This window comes from Gracilinanus agilis, chromosome 1 (assembly GCF_016433145.1).
Source record: "Gracilinanus agilis isolate LMUSP501 chromosome 1, AgileGrace, whole genome shotgun sequence".
In the NCBI taxonomy this organism is placed as follows: domain Eukaryota; kingdom Metazoa; phylum Chordata; class Mammalia; order Didelphimorphia; family Didelphidae; genus Gracilinanus; species Gracilinanus agilis.
The window spans coordinates 621,984,713-621,999,143 of record NC_058130.1 but is presented as its reverse complement, the minus strand read 5'-3'; the positions used below and the strand labels follow the sequence as shown (position 1 = coordinate 621,999,143).

At 37.8% G+C, this 14,431-nt stretch overlaps 2 protein-coding genes across 4 annotated transcripts in view; one reads left to right on the top strand and one right to left on the bottom strand.

Moving 5' to 3' along the window:
- Nucleotides 1-14,431, bottom strand: part of WRNIP1 (WRN helicase interacting protein 1) — a 33,937-nt gene that overhangs the window by 16,525 nt on the left and 2,981 nt on the right. For 2 of the 3 annotated variants that reach the window (XM_044668255.1, XM_044668264.1), the window contains 2 exons: nucleotides 8,983-9,174; nucleotides 7,060-7,316 (listed from right to left, as the gene is read on the bottom strand). In XM_044668255.1, the coding sequence (XP_044524190.1) occupies nucleotides 7,060-7,316; nucleotides 8,983-9,174 (449 nt within the window). The remainder of the gene's footprint in view (nucleotides 1-7,059; nucleotides 7,317-8,982; nucleotides 9,175-14,431) is intronic. The other variant, XM_044668273.1, reaches the window with a different exon arrangement.
- Nucleotides 7,258-14,431, top strand: part of MYLK4 (myosin light chain kinase family member 4) — a 143,771-nt gene continuing 136,597 nt past the window's right edge. Inside the window, exon 1 of the mRNA XM_044668285.1 lies at nucleotides 7,258-7,378. Coding sequence (XP_044524220.1) covers nucleotides 7,323-7,378 — 56 coding nt within the window. The 5' untranslated portion in view covers nucleotides 7,258-7,322. The remainder of the gene's footprint in view (nucleotides 7,379-14,431) is intronic.

Here is a 14,431-nt window from a genome sequence, read left to right as displayed (position 1 = left end):
GGAGCAGCTATGCTGGGACCAAAATGTCCCTGCTAGCTGAGACTTTGATTTGTTCTTTTTCTGACCTGTACTGTTCACCCCTCCTTAGGCAGCCTGGTACCTCCTGTCAGACCCTTCCCTCTGGAGCATACCATACTGGTGCCAGAATTAGCATGGACTTAATGTGGCTTAGTATACTGCTGTTTAAAACTCTTAAACTCAAATATTTCATCAGCTTCCTCATACCAGGGATTGCAGGCAGGGGCTATGCCTGGCTTCTTTACTACTTCCTAAGAATTTTTTCAACTCTGATTTTACATAAGGGTTAGGAAAATAAATACTTGGAATACAATTTTTATGACTACTTTGAATTTTAATTTGGTATTCATTTGAGATTCTTTCATCTCTTTAAGAAGAGACCCAAACCCACTGTTTCAAAGTTAACTTCTCCTGCTACTACTCATCTAAAAGGTCCCCCTGCTTTTTCCTAAGTTCACTTAGGAAATAGAAAAATGAATCACTTTCTTCTTTCTTGCAGGGAAGATAAATCTGTCTGTTTGGGAAGTATGTATTTCTGTCTTGCTCCGATTTAGAGACTTTTTTCACTTAAATAACCACACCCTCTCTGAAAGAAGTCTAGCTTTCCCTCCCCCCGCCCCCAACTCCTGCTATTCAGGTAGAAGTGAGCTATTAATATTAGGCAAAATCTATACACTAACTGAGGCTAATTAGATGAGGTTATCCCTACCAAGAGCTTCAGATACTGGTTTCTTTTACAAACTGATTCAATATTATTTCTGATCAAAACCATAAAAATTATAAATAACTAATAAAAAACAAAATTAAGTAACTTTCATTAAGCCACTATTGCCATGGATAGGGGCTTAAACATCCTCTGAAGCCTTCTACCATGTAAAAGTAGAGAGTGTGAGTGGCAAACATAAGAGAAAAATATGCTTTTGTTAAGAAAGCTCAAGATGAGCAATAACACCTACTGCTGAAATAAACTAAATGAGCCCAAGGAGGCCACTGATAAGGAGAACGTCTCCATATACACTAAAATATTTATAGCAGCACCTTTTATAATAGCAAAGAATTGAAAACAAAGTAGATGCCCATTGACTGGAAAAGAGCTAAACCAATTGTGGAATGAATTCTAAAGATTAAGCATGACTCTGTAGAGGTAAGAGGTCCACTATACATTGTACATATTCTCAGTCTTTTCCAATGTCTTAATCAATTATGCTGATTATTCACTATTTCTTGTCTTCCAAAAAGAGGGTGAGATACTTGTAGAAATTATGTTAATATCAATCAAAACTTAATTTAAAAAAATCTAAAAGAAGTAGGACGTTCAGAGGAAAAATTAGATTAGAGGGTCAATTACTGCTGCAATGACTTTTGGGACAAGTTCTATTACTTCTCTGAGTCTGTTTTGTACCCTGCTGTACAAGCAGAGGGTTAAATTACAGAATTTCTATAGGCCTTTTTTAGCTCTAGAGCTAGGATCCTATTCATAAGCTTTACTTAAAATCCTGAGCCTTCCTGTTACACAACAAGGAGTGAGCAATTACCCAAAGAGGTGCCTGAAAAGACCAAAGCAAAGAGGAATGGGGGAGCAGAGTCAACTGTCACATGAAAGTCAATCACTGGAAGGAAAAAATTAAAACCCAACTATCTTTCCTAAATATAGTATCTTCCATGTATTATCTTAGATATTGGAGGTGCTATGTAAATGAATTAAATTCTGTTATTTCTAGCATGTGTTTGGAGACCTCATTTTAAAGACAAATTAATATAATCATCTCTTTATTTAAATAACAGTTCTCATGGGTATGGGTGTGTGTGTGTGTGTGTGTGTGTGTGTGTGTGTGTGTGTGTGTGTCTGTCACCACCTTTTAAAAGGTAACCACCAAAGTCCATTCTTTCTCCTGTAGAAGTGATATTGGCTAGGACTCTGTTTTTGTGTTGAAAAAAAAGCAGTAACATCTTTTTCTTTACTTTTAATCGGTTACAAAAGGTTATTTTAAAGAGATAAGCAAAGCACTTCATACTTTCTTATCAAGTCCTTGCATGTCTCTGCCAGTGGAGTTTAGAATAAAACAAACCACAATCTTGAAAAATAATCAAAATGTTCAGGACACATTAATGAGACTCCTAAGACCGAAAAGCTGCTGCCTAGCAATGGACTACATAATCTGAGAACAAAAGGCAGAAGCTATTTCAGGTGATGTTTGAACATAAGCAAAAACTAAACCTAAATGCAAAATGTTGGTAGGAAGGGAGTTAATGTGCAGCATAAACAACTGAGGATTCTCTATGGCTCCATATTATGCTTTCAAGAAATTTCATTCACTGCATCTAGGAAGTAGCCAATGATTACCCTTTAGAGAAAGCAAGAGATGAAAATATTGGAGAGAGAACATGTTGAAGCTATCTGTTATAGTTCAAATGAATAACAAAAACACTGTTAAATCTTCCAACTAACTGACAAGTTTCCCCATCTTACCTAAGCCAACTCCTTGGCTCCCCTTGAATGCATTCCCCTTGTGTTTCCTACTCTGCCGTGGAAGCCGTCAGCCTCTCTAAAGCACTAGTCTCTAAACTTGCTAGGTGACACAGTGAATAGGGAGCCCTACTAGGTCTCAGACATTAGATGTGTGATGCTGGGCAAAACACTTAACCATTGCTTTCCTCTCTGCTTCCTAATCTATAAAATGGGGATAACAATAGCATCTACTTCCTAAAGTTGTACAGATCAAATGAAATAAATATCAAAGCACTCAGCATGGTGCTGGTGCTTAATAAGTATTGTATCACTAATTAGTATCATAGTAAGCTATTATCATTATTATTACTGTTATTAGTTCACATCTATGGTACTGATGCATGACGTAAAACAGTGATTTGTACCTTCCCCAAAGCAGCAGGGTTAATGATTTACTTTCACCAAAAGTAACTGCTTGTCATGGAATATTACCGACATAAAATTGACACAAAATGGCTTTCTATTAATGGCAAGGATTTTCAGATGACACTGTACTAAACACACTAAAATTCTCCTTCATAAATGTATTAATAGTGGAAAAGAAACTGAACTAGCCATCCATGATGAAAGAAAGAAAAAAACAAACAAGCAGATTAACTTGTATATTGGCCACATTAAGAAAACATCTAATCTGGGAGTCCAAAGTCCTGAGTTTACAGAAGGAAGTTTATTTACATGACCACAGGTGAGACAAGTCCTGAGTCTCAGTTTCCTAATCTGAAAATGGTGATAATGTTTACATTCTCCAGCAAATATTGCATCTCTAGCAAATATCTCAAAGCAAATTTGCTACTGTGGGGGAAGTGTTCTGTGAATCTTAAAATGCTATGTAATTCTCAGTAGTTATGGTGTGTAGTTGGAGAGATATCAATTAATTAATATGATGCACAATCAACTGGGCCCAGAACTGAACAGTGGGTAGTGATCAAGCTAAATCACATTAGAGAAACTGTTCAGTGCTTTCCAAGACTCCAAAAGGCCCAATATGGCAAAAGTCCTTCTCTAACACCAAGATTTTCACTATGCTGCTGTGTGGCTATGAATAATGACTTCAGAAGGAATAAAATGACAAATGACCCAAGATAGCAATACACAGGGGTGTCACCAAGCTGCAGGATGTCAAAAGACATTCTCAAGGGTATGAATGATTTTTTTGGAAAAGAGTGGGGTTGGTCATGTAATGAGAAAGAGACAACAAATGGACAATGCAAGTGATACGTGAGTACCTCCAAAATATTATAAGAACAAAAGGAAGGTCTCCAGCACATTGGGTAGATCCTCTACGAAGGATTTATGGTGAAAACCTGGACAAGAATTATAGGATAAGAAGGTGAGGAAAGGTTAACATCAGCCTTGGTGGGGGAAGTGCCCACACCAGTACAATTACAGTGCCCACAGTAGCTCACAAAGAAGTACAATCAATCGAAAGGAGTTTTATCTCTTTATTTCTGAAATTTCTTATTTCCCTACCTATTTCTTATTAGAAATGAAACAAAAGACTCCGAGGAAAATGCTTTGTAAATATTAGGGTGCTATAAATGTTATTAGCATCATCATCATCATCTATAATGACTTAAAAGAGAAGATTCTAGATAATTTAGGAACTGGCCAACAAGGGCCATCCTTAGTTGACTCTACTAATGGACAGAAATCAGATCAGTTTCATTTCTCTCCTAGTGACAGCAATCCAGGGCATAGGAACAGTAGGGATCACAGGAAGGGAAGAAACCATAATAAGAATTTTAATTAAATCTAAGTTGCTGGCAATGATATTGATGGAAGTGAATCACCTATGATTGATTGCTACTTTCTTCCTCTTAGTAGCAAGAACTGAAGTATTATTTGTGGTCTTTACCTCTATTCCCAAAAGGCATTGGAATGGTTTTTCTTAATTTTCAGGAAACGAAGGTAACCTCATAGCCTTCATTTAACTCTCTTGTTCACAGATGATAGAATGTGTTTCCCTACAGGGTCTGTCACTAAGCTCACACATACTGCACTACATCACAGTTGCTCATAGGATTATAGATCATGTTGGAAAGAATCTGAGGTTACTAGTCCTACTTCCTAATTATGCAAATGAAGAAAGCAGGGCCCCAAAAAAGTAAAGGGATCAAACAGGTACCTCAAGTGGTAGAGGAGAGATCTGAACAAGGCCCGCTAACTTCTAAGCTTCTATTGTACCATGCTGCCTTCCTCATCATTTCCCCCTAACAATTAACATTTAAGAAGAATAGTGAAGGAACATTTTTACAAAGTTCTAAACACAGTCTTGAATTTATACATATTGGAAAGATATCTTATCCCAACTACTTACCTACCCGCTTCTGAATATGAGCCAAATCTTATTATAAAACATCCTGATTTAAAATTAATTTTTTAAAAAAATGGGAATATTTGAACAATTCAAACAATTCCCCATTGCCATGAAGTTGGAAGGAAAATCAATACTAAATGTTAGGAGATAATAATTACAACCCCAAACTTTTGCTAAGCTAATAAAACAATCAATGTAACACACATAAAATTCTGCCATATTTCATGCCGAGTTACCTAGCACCCTGCGGACCCTTAAATACTACTGCATATTATGCATATAAAAATGTTTGACACACTTCTTGCTCATGGCTCGGTCAATATCCTGTTACAAGTCCATTCTGAAATGAACCCACCCTATCCTCCCTATGGTCACTGGGCCAAAAATGTTTCAAGTCTTTCATTAAGCAGAGCATAATTCTTAGATCTGCCACTGCAAGTGGGGGAGGTCAGGGACAGAGAGACTAGCGAAATCCAAACCCTGAACAAGTGGAGCCTGAAACTATGCCTTGTACTTTAATCCCTACAGAAGGAGAGTCTCCAAAACTTAGCCAGGGGGCAGCCGCTAACACAGCTGTGTGGGTACACAGACTCAGCAGCATTAACCTCTTCCTAGGCCCAGATTATATTCCACTATACTTTTCCAAATGATACATGGGCATACAGTATCTGACATGGTAGCCTAAAGAAGACTGCATATATTAATAAAGAGTTAACTTTCTAAATCAAAATAATCCAATCTAAAATTCCCAATATACACAGCTGATATTACAAACTCAAAAAATAATGATTTAGGAAATTGAAGGTTTGTATTAAAATTTTTTAAACAAAGGAATATTCTCCAGAATTTCATTTTTTGTTGAAATTCTTTCATGGTCCATCTGACTCTTAGGAGATTTATTCAGAGAATAGAAATATATTTCAGTATTACTCAAGATAATTGAAAGAGTAAATTACATGTTTAGTGGAACTTTCATTTTTCAACATATTATCTTTTGTGAAAAGAGCAAATTCTAGAATAATAAGGAATTAATAAGAATGAGTAAAAAAGTTATTCTTTAAAAATTCTTAAGGATTTCTTCTTTAAAATTGCATTTAAGAGCTATAATACACGTCACAAACTTTGAACTAGGAAACTCTGGTATTCCACAGAATAGTATAAGAAAGCACTTAAATGCTAGTTCTGATGTAATACTTTGTCATCAGAAGGAAGAGTTATCTTGTAGAGAGTTGGAGAATATGACCACAGTAGCTAGGTGTGTTCCTTGGTCCCCATCTCCCTGCCCCAGCACCCTGGGGTCTCATTGGAGCCCATTGTCTCTCCCCCAGTGTAAGACACTTCCTATTCTGAGTCCTCCCAAGACCACAGAGCTAGTGACTAGTATTTGTGAGTTCTATCAATATATTCCAAATATGGAAATGTTCCATGGCCAAATAAGCTTGCATAACACCGATCCATTCTATTTTGAACATATTTCTCTAGAATGTCTTTTTCCTATTCACACAAAATACACAGACACATGAAAGCACTTCTAATAAAATTAGGATTCTCTCAGCTGAAAGTGTCCACTCTCCCCTCAAGTTTCCCTCCAGCACTTGCTCTGGATCTTTTCTTTGTCTTTACCATGCTCCCCTTGCATTATACTTTTCCATATACATGTAGAATGTAATAATCTCCTTTATGTTTGTTTTCCCAGATGGTAGCAAACTACTTGCACATAGTAGGGGCTTAATAAATCTTTACAAATTTTATTGTTTTTCTTGAAAGACCACCGAAGTTTCTCACAATCTTTTTGAAAGCATTTTAGGAACAAAGTAACCAAATGTTTTATTATCATCACCATCACTATTATAATGGATAATATTAATAATAGCAATTCCCATTTATAGTACGCTTTATGATTTACAAAGCACTTTCCTTCTCTGACCCTGGCATAGGCATAGGAAATCACAGCAAAGAATAAGTGCCAAGGTCTTGTTACTGACCCATGAGACTTACAGAGGTAGCCACTATAAATCCCACTACAAAATGACATCCTGATCCAGAGAAGGGGATTATTTTCTGCAGATACAAGTCAGGACAATTTTATGTATCTCTTGCTCCTTTCCTGGCCTCCTTTTATTTTCGTCCCCTCTGTCCCCACCCTTTCTGGCCACCTGCCAAGAGATTCCTCGGGTTGTATGTGTTCTCCTGCCACAGCTCATAGTCAACTTACTCAGAACTGCTGCTGCTGCAGCTGCTGCTGTTGCCGTGGCTCACGGAGTCTGTGGGCCTGCCTTGGTCCAGCACCCGCAGCCCTAGGGAGCTGACAGCTCGCATTAAAATCGTTTTCATTGCTTCTGCTGAGAGCTTCTCCAGAACAATCACACGGCACCGACTGAGAAGAGCAGCGTTGACCTGGAAGGAAGGGTTCTCCGTAGTGGCTCCAATCAGGGTCACCGTCCCACACTCCACGTGAGGAAGGAAAGTGTCCTAGCCATGGGAGGAAAGCAAAAGAAACTGATTCCAGTTAATGACAATCTGCAAAAACCTATGTGAGTTAGTTCCCCACACCTCCTTTCCGTCGTTTTTGTCTTTGGGGTTTAAGGGCATCACCTCTACTTTGTGAAAGTATGAATGCGGGTACCAATATTTTGATGAGTTGGGCCTTTGTCTTTATGAGTCCAGAAAATGTTTTCTGAGCCACCAGATATATAGAAGTCTGTCCTTTATAGATAGAAAAACTAGTGAACATGGAATGTTAACCTAGTTTTGACATAAAGACTACTTTTTTCTTAGTGAGTAATCTTTCTCTCTAACCATACTGTTGGAGCCTCCCATCCCACTCCTATATCAGCCCAAGGTTGAACCGGAGTAATCAGGTTAAAACCAGAAGCTTCTCTTTATTTCTTCCCCAAAGAATAATATGAAAAAAAAAAGCCAATCCACACTAATATTCACATTTTTTTCCCTTTTCCAACCTATCAAACTATACCTTTATCCTTCCAAAAACTATCCGGAGCAATGTAATTGTTATCTGCTATTTTATTAATAGAGGAACAGTGAAATACAATAGAGGGCCAGCCTTGGAGTCAGGAAGAGCTAGGTTCAAGTCAAATCTCTTATACCTATTGGGCAAATCAACTTAATTTCCATGGGGTCCCTGCCAACTCTCTCATGATTATAAGTTGTAGATGAGTGGCTGATACATAGGTGGAAAAGATAAAATGTAAATGAAGAAATTTTAGTCAAACTGCAACCCCAATCTCAAGATTGTTTTACTGCTTGCAAAATGATACAAAAACAAAGTAAAACATTTGAAGAAGAGCTTTCAGTTTAAATTTAAAATTTTTATCCCTGGTTAAAATAGTAAAATAAAAAAATATTCAAAGAAAAAAATTCTTAATTATAAATTTTTTCCCCTGGCTCTAGCTGGGAGATTCTACAATCTCCTTGACAGTGATGCCACATCTCATCTTTATTTCAGAAAACCAGTCAAGTTAATAATAAAGACCTGAATATCTGACCTTATATTGATGTTATTTTAATAATAAGGGCTGGGAACAGAAGGGAAGAAAATGCAGGCCCTTCAGCGACAAAAATACAAGTGCTACTTTATACATAAGAGAAAAAAATGTTAATGCTTTTCAAAATAAATTATTAAAATTACTGAATCAAAGCATGTTAGAAATCCTACAGAATAGAAATTTGGTCTAATAGTCTTCTTTACTTTTGATGTTTCACCTATTTGTTAAGTATTTCAATTCCCAGGTGGAGAAATCATTTCCAAGTCAGTAAAACAAAACATTCTGAAGAACTGAAAAAATACTGACCTATAAGTGTTTGGAAAGACTGGTCTTATATTTCTCTGAGGTAATAAGATCACAGGTTTAGAGGTGGAAGGTACAAAAAAGATCATGAGGCCACCCCCACATTTTATAGATGAAGAGCAGGGCCCAGAGAACCAATATTTTGCTCAAGGCTGTGGCAGAGCTAGGATTTGAGTTTAGGTACCTCAGACTCCCCCATACCCTGGTGGCACACATCACCTTGAATTTGTGTAGCACACTCTGTCCCTTCTCAGGTGCTGGTTCATTTAAATCCCTTCACATGTAATTCTCAGGGTCACTTTCTGAGGCAGAGGGAAAGTAGTAAGTACCTGCTGAGATTTATTGAAACGATGAATCTCATCAATAAAAAGGATGGTTTTCCTTTTGAAAAAGTTCTTTTCATTTTGGGCTTGTTTTATGACATCTCGAACATCACTTGTCTTGGCGCTTGTTGCAGACAGAGTCACAAACCTCATGCTATTTTTCTTGCTGTTGTTGGCTATGATATATGCCAAAGTGGTCTGAAAAAGATGGCAAACACAGAAACCTTAAGGCATTGGTTTAACTCAAAGAAGTATGTTCTGCATTAGCAAACCCAGAAAGGCAGGTCAGAACATTTTATGTTATGAATAACAATTTCATATACCCAAACAGCCTTCACCATTTCTCACTCCACCTAAAGAAATCAGGTGAAATGAAACAGGAAAGGAACTAATCTCTTCCTGACTCTGAATCCTCTCCTTCCTACCTTCCCTTTTTTGATCCCCCTTTTTAGGCCTGTGGGATCTTTGGTATCCCTGTAAAAAGAGCCAGTGTCCCGATTTAGCATTGGGTGACAGCTGTACTATCTCACTAAAGAAAAAAGAAAATTCTCCCTCCCCCACCCTATTTCTCCTTATGACAGAAATAAGGGGAAAGATACAAGGGAGGAAATATGGATTACTGTATCACAGAATTGGATAGGCCTTGAAGAGTCTCTATCTCCAATTTAATAGATGGGGGAACTAGTGATAATAAGGTTTAGAAGAAGTCTGGCAAACTATATAGCTACTTCAATGATTTTTTTAAAAACCCCATAACTTCTGTCTTAGAATCGAAACTAAATATCAGTTCCAAGACAGAAAAGAGGAAAGGACTCTTCAAAGGGGGCTAAGTGACTTGCTCAGGATCACTCAGCTAGGGAGTGTTTGAGTTCGGATGTGAACCCAGGACATCCCATTTACAGGCCTGACTCTCTATTCATTGATCTTCCAAGCTGCCCTACTTAAATTGCTACATCTCAACTCAATATCTACAATTCCCTTTTTTAAAACTGTTTTTATCAATATTATCTTTACATTGCCTAAATTTCCCCTCATATGCCTCTTTTCTTCTCTTTTCCAGAAAGCCATACTTTATAACAAATTTTTTTCAATTCTCTTCTTTCAAAGCAAAAAAGTAATACCAGCTAAGTTTGCCATTATTATATGGACAGGTAAGTCTAGACTAAAGAAAGGAGATTCAGAGAAAAAAAGGAAAATATTTTAGCAAGGCAAAATCCCTTTGTATTTAGACCTAGACCTAAAGGGTTCTTCAGAGTTTAAAATTTAAAGCCTACAAAAATAGCCTCCAGTGCTCTCCCAGCTTTACCATACCACATAGCCATGACTAACCAGCCATCCCATTAGGCAGGCTCCCTCCCCAAAGTCTTTTATCTGGTATGTTCCCATGAACTCACTTTTTCTTTAGTTGCATTGTTCCCAACAAGAGCAGAGAACACCAAAGGTTTTTTTATTTCTTTAAAAAATAAAGACTTTCTGTCTTAGAATCAATACTGTGTATTGGTTCCAAGGCAGAAGAACAGTAAGGGCTAGGCAATGGGGGTTAAGTGACTTGCCCAGGGTCACACAGCTAGGAAGTGTCTAAGGCCAAATTTGATCCCAGAACCTCTCATCTCTAGACCTGGCTCTCAATCCACTGAGCCACAGAGCTGCCCTTCCAAAGGCCTTTTCTTTACCATGTGAAGACACCAATGCCAGATCATCCTGTTTTAGTGGTAATCCATAAAGAACTTAAGGACAAGACTTCTGGAGAGCATCTCTCCACATCACCATCCCAGCCTCCTTAAGCCAAGAAAGGAGTGCAATGGAGGAGATGTTCAGGACAGTAAAACAAAAAGTTATTTGGGGACTTGAGCTGTTCTACATAGTAGTAACTGCTAATTCAGGAGATTAAAAAAAAGCTGTAATTCAGATAGGAGACTTTAGCCAGAAATACTTTCATTCTAGTCCCTTCTCTGATATATCTGGATAATTCACTTAATTTCTCAAAACTCCCAGGCAACTCTAAGGCTAGAAGATACAAAGATGCACTGGCTGAGGAAATTTCCCTCAACCATTAAAAATCACAGTTCTTGTTTCCCTTTTCCATTAAAAAAATCTTATTATTAAAAGAAAAAGAGTGAAAAATGTGGTACAGCTAAAATGTTTCACAGAAAACCCTGCTTCTCCACCTCCCTGCTTCCTTTCCTTTGTATCCCTGGGACATCTTTTTGGACTCTGGCCTTTTCTCCTGCATGGGCTTGCTAAGGGAAGAGTGGCAAATGCAGAGCTAAGATGAAGCTTTACTCCACACTCTTCCAACCTATTGTTTTTGCAAGGAACCAGTTGGGAGGCAGTCTGGTATAGGGCACAGAGGGCCAAAAGTAGGAGTTAGGAAGACTTGGGTTCAAATCTGACCTTTCAGCACATAGCTTGTAGTGACCCTGGGGGAAGGAAGCCTCCTCAGTGTGAGATCCCCTCAGTAACTCTAAAACTTTTTTTTTTTTTAAACCCTTACCTTCTGTCTTGGAGTCAATATTGTGTATTGGCTCCAAGGCAGAAGAGTGGTAAGGGTAGGCAATGGGGGTCAAGTGACTTGCCCAGGGTCATACAGCTGAGAAGTGTCCGATGCCAGATAACTCTAAAACTTTTAAAGAAGCAGTCAGTCTGCATAGGTAGGGGAAGTTTCCAAGCTAGGAGTTCCCCCAATGAAAGTACAGGTCTAGAACAACAATATTAAAATGAAAAGGAATCAAATTTGCCTCAAGTTGTCACTATTTAATTATTAGGGCACCTCAGCATTTGAAGAAGGAAACAAATAGGCTAATATCTTGTAGAATAATGCCAAGAATTCTTAAAAAAGAATTTAAATAGTTAAGACAATAAGGGCATTACAAGTAATGGCACCAATTACTCTACTATTGTTTTTCTGCAAATATGTACAATGCTATCTATATATAATGCAGGAATTTCACCAAACACAAAACAAAACTCTGCAAGTTCTAGATAGTTCCTAAAGCTCAAATAAAATATATCAAACAGAGCTGCCACATTTAGTTAGCACTTAGCAATTGCTTGTATGCTTTGCAACCTTAAAAAGGTTGCTAAATTCTTCCTTACTAGATTTAGACAAAGAAGGCAGCAGCTTTAATACAGAGTAGGCCAAAAGAATAGTTGTATGCAATTTTAAAATACTTCAGTTTTTATAATTTAAAAATAATTTGCCTAGGACAGACTCCCAAAATTCCAGTTTGCTGGTTCTATAGTCATCATCTTCTCTTATTAATATACCTCTTTAGAAATGTCAACTTAGCATGAAAAGGACCTTCATAGTGTCTGTTTAGAACCATGAATTTAAATTTCAGTGAACACCCATTTTTTATAAAAAGTGCTAGCACCTGTTCTTGACACCAAGAATGCTGGGAAGTGATGTGGTCCCCACCCAAAAGAGGAAGGGGCAGAGTGGTATATAATGTAGATTGGATGACAAAGAGTGCAAAGAATGGGCTGCTTATTTACTTTATCAAGTATTGGTATATCTCCAGTATCTCTTCCTTTGTTTCTGCCAGAAGTAGAATTAGAGTGAGGATAGAATAATTTTCTTTTTTTTTTCTTTAATAAAAGTACAGCTGTTAGGCAATTAAAAAAAAAGCATTTCTAACACAGTATTACTAAAGAATACTCCACATACAACTTTTTAAATGCTTAGTCTGGCCTTGCCAATAGCCACTTGCTCCAAGCAAATAATTAGTTAGCAAATGATAACTTTGAAATAACAGCAAATGCTTATTTATTCTTAGATAGTATTAGAGTAAAAGAAGATTTACTTAATAACTTAACTCAGGAGCAATTTGCTCTAGCTCTAGCTAACTTTTATTTTGGTTCACATCCATGATATTTTCAGAGAGGCATTCCCAGGAGAGAAATCTCTCCTTTAATGCAATCTGTTAACTCATCTGTAATTTATATTCAGAAGATGGCTTGGAATACTGAGTTTGATTAGTCTGTTTTTGGATGGTAAAGGGCAGAATTTGAATCCAGACTTTTCAGACTCCTCAAGGGACCAGTTGGAAATATCAAATTGGCAGAGTGATGATTCCAAAATTAGACTCTGAACTTTTTATTTCTCTGGTGACAATGAAGTTCATGTAAATTTTGTAACTTTTTGGATGTAATTTGAATTTTATTGGTGTATTTAAACTCCCCAGAGAAAAGTCCCTCTACCAAAGCAAACATCTCAAATTGTTTGGCAACTTCAAATTTCAAGCAACTTGCCAGGAGCACTAGGAAGTTTAATGACTTATCCAGAGCCTCTAATCCACCAAGTGTCAGAGGCTATACTTGGCCATGAACCCAGCCAGGTCCCTTGATTTCAAGGCTAGCTGGATAGTCTACAGTTTCTTTCTCAAGTAACCAGAAAGATAAATTCACTGGATTTGGTTTAAGGGATTAAATCCAATTAAATTTTAACATAAATAAGGCCATATCCTATTGTATTTTTTTTAAACCCTTATCTTCTGTCTTGGAGTCAATACTGTGTATTGGCTCCAAGGCAGAAGAGTGGTAAGGGTAGGCAATGGGGGTCAAGTGACTTGCCCAGGGTCACACAGTTGGGAAGTAGCTGAGGCCATATTTGAACCTAGGACCTCCCATCTCTAAGCCTGGCTCTCAATCCACTGAGCTACCCAGCTTGCCCCCTCCCCCCCCCTCACTGTATCTTTTGCCTGACCAATCTTTAATCAATAAGAAAACTGTGGGNCTCCAAGGCAGAAAAGTGGTAAGGGTAGGCAATGGGGGTCAAGTGACTTGCCCAGGGTCACACAGTTGGGAAGTAGCTGAGGCCATATTTGAACCTAGGACCTCCCATCTCTAAGCCTGGCTCTCAATCCACTGAGCTACCCAGCTTGCCCCCTCCCCCCCCCTCACTGTATCTTTTGCCTGACCAATCTTTAATCAATAAGAAAACTGTGGGTTAAAGAAAAACAATTCAAATGTAAAGACGTGGCCAAGTCACTTCTTTAAATCAAATGGAAATATGGGGAGCAGAAATGATTTATGTCATGAGGTTATCCTAAAGGACTTGGGGATTTCCCCTGCTATTTGGTATTCCATGGTATAACCTATATTGTAAGCCATAGAGGCCCTACTCAGGTTGCAAAGATAGGCTAGAAATCAGGATTTGAGAAGCAAGATCCCTGAAGATGGTGATAACATTGGAGATGTCTTATTTTATTTATGTCTGCCACCCAGGAGAGCCATTAAGGACTCATGTGCACTCCTGGCCTGGTTTATATTGGTTCCATGCAGTCCACAGCTGTTCCAATAAATTTCCTGTCTACCCAACAAAGTGTGAGATCATTATATCTCACACAAAGAAATAGTCATTTCAATCAGTAAAGTTTAAACCAGGTCACAAGCTAGGTTTAGGAGGAAGAAACAACTATGGGAGGCCACTCAAAGAGTTAATTAAATAGCAGAT